This window comes from Dryobates pubescens, chromosome Z (genome assembly GCF_014839835.1).
Source record: "Dryobates pubescens isolate bDryPub1 chromosome Z, bDryPub1.pri, whole genome shotgun sequence".
Classification (NCBI taxonomy): Eukaryota; Metazoa; Chordata; class Aves; order Piciformes; family Picidae; genus Dryobates; species Dryobates pubescens.
Genome location: NC_071657.1, coordinates 41,987,491 through 41,997,170, shown reverse-complemented (window position 1 = coordinate 41,997,170; position 9,680 = coordinate 41,987,491). Strand labels below are relative to the sequence as shown.

At 39.8% G+C, this 9,680-nt stretch overlaps 1 protein-coding gene across 2 annotated transcripts; it reads right to left on the bottom strand.

The window, feature by feature from the left end:
* Positions 1-775: 775 nt before the first annotated feature.
* On the bottom strand, positions 776-8,850 carry MACIR (macrophage immunometabolism regulator). 2 transcript variants are annotated; one of them, XM_054178741.1, is made up of 2 exons: positions 8,774-8,850; positions 776-1,798 (listed from the first exon to the last, which is right to left on the bottom strand). In XM_054178741.1, the coding sequence occupies exon 2, from the start codon at positions 1,784-1,786 to the stop codon at positions 1,154-1,156; it is 633 nt and encodes a 210-aa protein (XP_054034716.1). In that variant the 5' UTR covers positions 1,787-1,798; positions 8,774-8,850; the 3' UTR covers positions 776-1,153. The 2 variants fall into 2 exon arrangements, with proteins under 2 accessions (XP_054034716.1, XP_054034717.1); XM_054178742.1 differs by lacking the exon at positions 8,774-8,850 and adding an exon at positions 8,589-8,649.
* Positions 8,851-9,680: the final 830 nt, after the last annotated feature.

Genomic DNA, 9,680 nt, shown 5'->3' with positions numbered 1-9,680 from the left:
ATAAAAGGAAAATTGGAAAACTATTCTGCATTTTTAAACATTAATTACTGTTTTAAATATGTCTAGGAATACTGCTGTCAAAACTGCAGTTGTCATGTTCAGATAAAAAATTAAGTAACAAAAGTAAGCCAGTGTACTCTGTTGAATAATCCAAGATCATCTCTTCAATGCTGATACAGAAATACTGCACTTGCATCAGAATAATTAAAAAAGGAAAAAAAGGCCTGCAGATTTGAAGTGTTCAGTGCTTATGTTATTTGATACCTTCCATTATTATATGATAAATTGTGAATTAAAATCAACAACTTTACTGATATTGCAGTGCATTTAATGGAATCTGCATTGAATTGTTGTTTTTGTGTGAAGACAATGTAAATCCCATTAACAAAACCTTCAGAATAAACCCCCCAAAACTCCTATAAACAAAAACTTGCTACAAAATTTGATTTTAATAACTGAAATACACATCCTGAGCAAAGTCTATAGAGCAGAGGAGGCAAAGCAATCACTTCCATGCAGAAACAAACAAAAATTCATAGGATTCAAGTAGCACAGGTTTGTTCTATGGCTGAATCTCACCTTCATCACCAGTGCAAATGCAGTTTGAAAAATGTTTGAACTGTATTGTTTAAACAGCAAGTAATCCAATTTAGACAAGCTAGCTTTCCTCTCCATAATGTAAAACAAAAAATACACACTACTGCAGATACAGGAACAAAGAGTAAAACCAAAACACCTCCTAAATTTGAGTGCTTATCCAAGAGCGGTTACATTAAGCCAAAATTAGCAATAATCAAGCAGACACCACCAATTTTTCAGTGTTAAATTACTATAAATACCAGATCTAACTACAAAAAAAAAGGAAGTAGTAAGTATCATAAATCCCCAAAATCACTTTTTTTTTGTTAAAAGGTGTCCAAAGAAATATGCACCAGTCACAGTCAAATTTGCATCAGAAGCTGCTTGCTCTGGAAAGACTCCCCTCCAAGTATTTGTGACTCATTGCATTGTCAAGATTCTGTTCAAGTAAATTACTTTCTTGTGACATTTATCTGACACAACAATCTATGATCCAGGCATGTACAGTACAACAGTGTATTTTTGCAGCAGCGGAGAAACAATCTGAAACTGGTTCCAAATCTGAGATGATAGCTCATGTGTTATTTCTTGCAAATATACGATCTCCTCTGAGGGTAAGGTGTTGGAGCTGGTACTGAAGCACTTCCGTGTCAGCAGGTTCCTTAATGCTCATTTTGTCTAAATTGAGGTAGTCCAGGGATTTTGAATGAGCTCTTTTACCTTTTAAAAGGCAAAGAGGCAAGGGACCATGAAGTGCCTTGTAAGGTTCATATGGTAAAGCCTTAGTGCATTTATCCCCTGAGCTGGGCATCCGTCTCCTCCTCCTTCCATTTACTGCTGGGATCTCATATGGCTGGTAGTACCTACTTCTAGTTTTGTACAAACGGGAGGAACGTGGAAGTCCTGAATCAAGCTGTTTGGAGCATAGGTTTGTCCCAGATTCCCCTTTATTCTCTTCACTTCCTGTATGCTTTTGAGCTAATTTTAGCAGCTCCTCTCCAGTTGTGAAGCCAACCAGGTAATTAGAATCCATATGAAGGATTTGATATCCCGCAACTGTCCTCCGCATTGGTGAGCAGGGTGTACTGGAACAGCGGGGCTTCTCTGCTTCCATCCTGCCTGCAGGATTCACCTCTGCAAGAGGCACAGGGAGGGTGGATACAGTAGCTCGGGACTCTCTATTTATGTCAACTTCCATTTTAAACATGACACTATCCTCCTAAAATGAAAAAAGAGCTTGATCAGAAATAATGCCATTATACAACATGAAGAGTTGGCACAACTACTTCACAAAGTAGAAAGGTTGGATTTGTTTCCAAATCTATGCTTCCTTTTTTGTCAGCCTCATTGCTGTTATAAAGCATAGCTAGTGCCTCTCTAGCCAGTATCAAGTAACAACCAATGTATCATAGCTCCACAATGCTGACAGGGAATGAAACTCAAAGAAGAAAAACAAATTAGAATGCAAGTGTAAAGTAGAAACAATTCTGAAATTCATTATAGGTCACCATAAACCACATTCAAAAGCTCAGCAATGCTGCCAAAATAGGATTGATTTAAAATACATATTACCAGTTTGCAAACTTTAAGTTGCTACTTGCTGCCATTCTGAGGCTGAGAAGTCACAAGCCAAGCAGCAAGGATCCAACAAACATCACATCCAAAGCCCTGTAGTTAGCGCCTCCCCTACCCCAAATCACATCAAGAAGAATCTCACTTACAAAAGAAAATAATGTAGCCTAATGCAAAATTTAAGCCTACCATGCCCCTGTTCAGAAACTGGGAAACAGTTTTAAGTAATGTTCCAAATTTTACTTCCCTGCTAGGTATCCTATCAACCTAGTGCTCCCTAAGCTGATAAACCAGGAGTAAACAAAATCCCCATAGTTTTGCTGAAGAGGATTTTATTTGTTACTGACAAACTTTTATTAGGAAGAGACCATTCCTTTAGTCTTAAATGTCCTTTTTAATTTATTCCAATTACTGTTACTTCATTAGCAATTTTGTGTAGCAAAAAGATACAATTCATCCAGTTTCTAATTTTTCATTTAATTATACAAATAACACATGTAAAGCTAATTACTAAGCAATTACTAAGCTAATTACTGAAGCAAACCAAACACCAACATTTTAAACAGAAAAAAACATCCACATACAACTTGCCCATTTTATTTAACTGACTTGCAATTTCATTTATTGAGTCAACTAAAACTTTAATAGCAGAAGCAGGTGTTGTTCCCTATTTTAGTATCATATACAGTAGTGAGACACAATGAGGTTTCAGGCACTGAGTTAAAGACAGTAATGACAATTCCTTAAGTAGAAATTATAGGTTTGACACCATCAGGGACCGTGATTACTTTAAGTATAGCACAGAAGAATTCTGCACTAGAACTCTTGGTTACCTTACAGTTTTGTCCAAGCAAGTTAAATATTTAACTGTTCCTGTTGTTTTAATTCCCATTTTTTACCCTGCAGTTCAGAAATCTTTCCAGGAATCTTCTAGAAATACTCAACCTGTTCTATTAAAAAGCTGAAATGATGCTATAAAAAGTGTAGATAAAACAGTCATACAAAAAGATTAGAAAGGAATCATATAATTTTGTCACATATCAACAGCAACAACAAAAAAATCCCACCCAAAGTCAACAACTGCTTGCCACAGTAATACATACTCTAAGAAAAGAGAGAAAGAATGAGATTTCTTCATGCACTTTTAAAGTTAAAGCCTTGAGAACTTACAAGCAATGGAAAGGCTGTTCTCAGAATACAGGGCTCTTCTCAGAACATAGCTTTTAAAATTAATTTACTTCTGTTTGAAGCATGGGTGTGTGCCCTGGTAACAAAAAGCAAACAACTTTGAAGAGTAACTACAAGCAGAAGGCAATGAGGCAGGAGTTTATTGCTGAACAGTTACTCCTCACTGGCCAAAATAGTATGACAGAAAATCTGAGCAGAAAAGCCTCAAGCCAGCAAGTTGCAGTCTAGTAATTCAGCCTGAAACTGAAGAGCTTTTATTTCTGTGCTCCCATGCAAAGAACATCCCCAAAACCAAGAAATATGACAGACACTTGAGAATAGCTGTAGCATCAGAAGATGCTAACATCCAGGCATTGTAAATTGTTTGGTTTTGGAATCACCTGTTTCCAGCTGTTTACCATACCCAATGACATCTTTGCCTTGGGGTTTTTCATAGGTTTTCTGGTTGGGTTTTTTTTGTTAGTTTGTTTTATTGGGGAGGTTGGTTGCTTTTCCCTCATAAATTGTTAATTTTTTCCCTGTTAAATGATTCCTTAGTGTCTTTCTGCAGAGAAAAACGTGACTGAAAAAAAAACAACCCAACCCAAAAAAACCCTAAACCCACCCAGACAAAACACCCACTTCACCCAATATTTAAAGAGAACAAAGAAAGATGAAGAGGGGTTTCCCTTGACACTCCTATACTTTCTAAAAGGTCTGTGTTTGAAACCACCACAGTAAGTTGCTTTCAGCTAAAGAGATGGCTGTGAAGTGGTCTTTCCAATGCTACTTACTTTCCCAACCAGGCATTGTTTTTTTGTTGTGTCTTTGTTTGTGCCTTTGTTGTTGTTTGCTTGGGTTTTGTTGGTTTTTGTTTGGATTTTTTTAAGAACAGATTCCTTTTTTTCCTAGATTCCAAACCAGCAGATAGTATAATTTGTTAAGAACCACAGAAGATCTGATTCATTGATAAAATGCTGAAAACTGCAATAAGGACACAGCAAAATGGAAAAATAGCAATAGGTGGTGAGATCAATTCTGTAAGAGCCAAACATGTTGAAAGACAGACACCAAGTTCTGACACCTTTTACTGTGTGCTGCCATTACTTAATACATACAATGCACTTAAAAATACAATGTCTATCAAACATCGTAAGTAAAGTCACCTAGCACACGTGAAGCCAGCATACATATTTAACTGTATCAGTTGTTTCCATTTGTGAAGGGGAAGAGTAAGTTCTACATCTTTTCCCTTCTAGTCTGAAATGAAAAATTCACATACATATAGCATGTGCTCATTTGGCTGTCAATGAAAGATGCTGATGTAATTATGTACCTGTAAAGCAAAGTCTTCTGGAAATAATTATTTCCAATCTGTAACTAAAAGAAGCAAAAGTTGTTGAAAGAGAAAAATCAAGCTAAGTTCAACTATGTAAGAGTATTCACAAATGTGCCACATTTCTTTTTCTAGAGCTAGGATAGACAGATGTATGCAAATTACAGGTTCCTCCAGAGCAAATCTGGGATATTGCTGCATGTACTGCCAAAACCAGGTGGCTGCTATTTAGCCACGCCCCTTACCTTCATCTGAAGGGACTCTTGAAAGTCCCCTATAATATTTGTGTTATGTTTCACAAACTGCTACCATGTTTGTAGATACAGGAAATGGGAGGGGGCATGTGAAAAAAAAACACACAAGAAAAACCCAGAGAACAAATTCATGAAAGGTATCAGTGAAGTAGCATATTTGTCACCAACTCTTGCCGCTTAAGAGAAAAGCTGAACTAGTCAAAACTAAAGAGAATGGAGTGAATACTAAACTGTTGCACCATAAGACAAGATTCAAATGGTGCAAGAACAAACTTTAGTAAAGATTCTTTTTTTCCCCTCAAAATTATGTACAAGAAAACAAAATTATATAAAAAGCATGCGATGATCCTGCCGGCCTAAAGGAAACAGAGGAATGAATTTGTACTACTGAAACCAAGAGTAAAGACAGGTAACAGCCAGTTAAAATGAGAACTACAAAACAGCATGTGTGCCTGCAGGTTCTTGTCAACAGGTGAAGTATGAAGCCCTTCTGCAATCCAGTGTAATGAACAATAAACACCACGTGGTTTACATAGAACAAGGAATTATTACAATGTTTTGTAAAAGAATCATAGAATTGTTTTAGTTAGAAAAGACCTTTAAGATAGAGTCCACCCATTACTTAAGATAAATTTGGTTAATAATAGATTAAATCAGTTTCTAATAATATATTCCTACTGCAAGAAGCACTATGTAACCACTTTGTTATTTCTACTAATGCAGCTTTAAAAAGAAAATAATTATGATCCCGGAAATTACCTTTTAAAAATGAAGAGGTTCACAAATGAATTACTGAGTAACAACTGGCAACTCCAGCAACTAGCTCATACTGGATTATTATGACAGAGCATATAATTTAAACAGAAAGGAAACAGATGGAGTTTCAAAAGTCAGAGTAGGAAAACTAATTTTGTATGAGCAAACTTAGCAAGCTGGAAAAGTAAATGAAAACGGTGGGAAAGAAGGCCACCACTTCTAGCATCTCTTTGTGAAGTAGTATTAGATGGATGTGTTTAACAGAGGGTAACTTCTGTGAAATACTTTTAGCCCTTTAAATAAACAATGCAACTTCCTTGCTGGATGGAATAACAGATCAATGCTTCCCCCCAACTCCATCAGTTGCTGATGCTCCTAGCCTACATAAAGATAGCTGTTTACTATTGTTATTCATCTAAAGAGAAAACAATGAGACATGTAAAGAAGGTGATGCATACTGTCAACCAAGTAATTTTTATTTAGTTGGTAAGTTAAAATGGTGTTTTCTTTGTAATTATATTTCTCTGTATTTTTTTTTATTTTTATTTTTCTCACCAACCAAAATTAAGTTTAATTTTCAAAGTTCCCTCTGGTTTCAAATCAGCCTACTTGGAAGAAAAAAAATCATTTCACAACCTGATTTGTCAACAAAAATTAATTTACCTTTTTAAAATAATGAAGATGGAGCTGGGGAGAAGGGAGGGGAGGAAAAGGCAAAAAAACCCAGAATTTTTTGAAGTATTACAGATCTCACTGAATGGACACTGAGTCTTGCCTTTAAAAAAAAATGCTCATGAGAGTAAGAGATTCCACTGTTTTTGTGTCAGATAAGAAATGTACATTTGGTACTAACCTATGTTGCCACAACTAAAAACACAGCTCCACAGATATTATTTTGAAACTATCAACCTAAACAATATTGTATTCATCCCTTAACTAGGAATAGCTATCCAGAGAAATGTATCAGTTAAAAACAAGACCTTCTGAAAGATATCAGGAAAAATCAGTTTAATCAATGCAATCTAATTTTTTTATGTTCTTTTAATTGAAGCACTTTACATGACTAATTGTCTTGATGAAATCTGCAGTAGGCATTTAGGTCTTCATTGGAAAGGTGCCTCAGTCATTTGTATCATCCACTAAAGGTCACATCCTCAACATTACTAGAGTTATGTATGTAATAGCTTTAAAGTTTTGTTCTCTGCTTTCCTCTCAAATTCTCCTTCCTATACTTAAATGTGACCTAAACCTCAGTATGTAAATATAATGCAAATATGGAATAAAAATTAATAAAAGTCCAGCAGTACATGCAGGTACAGTGAACTCACATTAAATTTACAACTAGAACAAATAGAAAACTTTGTCCTGAAATACTCAGTTCATCTGACTTTACCATAACATACTTGTTTGCATATGATTAGGCATGCTTTGTGGCCAAGCATGCAGTGTAAGACCAGTCAAAGAAGAGAACAGTATAAAGAAAGACACAAGACAATGTAACATCTAATATTACACAACTTAATCTCAGTAATCACACTACCACTGCATCACTTTCCTCTGTTACAAAGTTACTGTAAGAACCATTCTCCTTCATCTTCATTATTCTAACAAGTGATCCTCTCTAAGGGGAAGAGCCATACCATGCAGAACAAAAATTGTTCAAAATATGCCAACAGTAGCAGGGTGGTGGGAAGAAAAGCCTTCAATGCATGTATGTATAGTGAGGTACTACCTCACTCTAGAGGGGACACTAATGAGCAGAGATATGTTTACAGAAATCATTAAGTAATGCATATAATCTGTTTTCTTTACAGTAGGTACATATACACCACAGACTTATGCCAGCTAAAGCCCCTATGTAAAACATCATACATGTATCTTTTATATCAAGACTTGATATAATATTCCTACACATCTGTAGACCACTCAGAACAGTATCTCAGCTGTTCAGAAACACTCCCCCAATACCTTAATATGCAGAGACAAAACTGGCAAAACATGCCTGCCAATAAACTAAAGCAGCTCAGCAAGCTTCACACTCTACACGTAGAGTGCACAATGAGTGTCATGGATGGTACAACCAAATTTGAACAGCCCTGAGCCTATTTACTCCTGACTAATCCAGATTTATTAGGGACAAGTACAAAGTTACCCACAGAAAGAGAGGCACTTTGTGATTAGCAGACTGAATAGTAAGGTCATATACAAGTTTAGCACTTGCCTCAAAGAATGGTATGAGGGTTGCTGGTGGTTCTAAGTTGCAACCAAAGAGAGATATAAATGGTTGTAAACAGATACAGGTGCTCACACAGCTGAACTCTCAGCTTTTCCACCACACTGTTACTGGTGGCTGGTACAATCTCACTGAAGGCCTCAGGCCACTACATGACCATTTGCCAGGCTTCCTTCCATACACGAGTACCTAGACAGAGACCCTCGTGTCCTCTTAGACCTATTTGGCCAGCTCCACGAAAGCTTTGCGGTGCTCCTCACTGACTGCTTACTTTCACTGCATTCATCAGCTCCTGCTAGGGAAACAGAAGTAGCCATGGACTGAGAGCATAGGTTGCACAGGCCTGCGGGGACCTCCGCTCAGATCACGGATGAGCAGAACGCGGTATATGCTCTAGAATCTCCGCGCTTCTGGCGAGATAGCGCGTATTACACGCCCTCGTTCGCGGGTCAAGCCACCACGCAGCTCCCAGGCACGGAGCGGCCCCACTGCCGCACCCAGGACCGCCAGGACGGCGCAGAGGCGTCGCCGCTGCCGTCCGCGGGCGGGCCAGGCCGCGTCAAGTTGTGACAATCTGTGCCGGCCGCACAGCGCGGGCGGTATTACTGCGGCTCGCAGGCGGGCCCCGACGCGGCCCGCGCCTGCCCCCCACCAACAATGCCGGCTGGCCCACGCCTCCGCTCGGCCCCACCGTATGACACCGCTCCGCCGAGGCTCCAGGGTCGGACTTGCTCGGCTCAGTCTACGGCCCGCCCTAGGCCCACCAGGCGACCCTGCTCCAGCACCCGCACCGTGACGAGCGGACAGGGCCCGAGACCACACAGACCGAGGAACCGCCCCAGTGTCTACGTGGAGTGGAGCTTCCCCGCCTCTTACCTGTGATCCAGGACGGGTAGGCCCGACGCGGAAGGATCGAGAGAAGGGCGCTTCGCTTCACCCACCGAGTCCCGCCCCGTGCGCCGGGGCTGAGGGCGTGGCGTGGCGGCAGTGGGTGGCGCTGTACGCTCGGGCTCGGGCCCTGCATGGGGTAGTGGAGCCTAGTGGGTTCCCCGTGACATGATGCAGCCGGTTCAGCTGGCGTTACTTCTTGCCACGTCTTTTTCCGTCCTGCGCGCCTTCCTTTCTCTAAAACCGGAGGAGGCCAAGGAGGACAGCTGGGGCAGGACTGGGCGCACCGTGCCCCGGCGTGATCAGCATCGGGGAGAGCAGCCCTGGTCAAAGCGGGCAAGTGCTTGATGATTTCACGTAGCACTCCGACTTGCCGTTGGGACCATGGCTGCACTAAAAGAGGAAGACGATACCGAGCAACTGGGTCATAATAGTGAAGTGTCTTTTCTGTTTTTCTTTCAGAGGTGACACTTCATGAAGTAGTTACTGGCGAGCCTTGGTATAATCCTTCATTTACATGCGTTCGACCTATTCTGTTACTTAAACTTTAGCCTCACATATGCTTTCACATCACACACATTTATAAGGGACGATTTAATCACCTCTCAGTGACTTTTTCTTCACTGTAATACCACTCATTTCCACCGATAAAATAACATCTACAAAATCTGGCCACTGACTAGATAGAAACCTGTAGTACTGGCTTTGACAATCACCAGTTAAATAATTTTCCTGGTTTATTTCCCTGCTCAAAGACTGGGGGAAGGCGGAGCTATTACTGCACTAAATCTTGCAAACGCCTAACGTCCCTTTTACAAGAGAGGAAAAGAAAGGGTAACATAATGGCTTTCTCTCTCCCCTCCCCACTCCCCCAAGTAGTTGCTTGGGAGCTGAG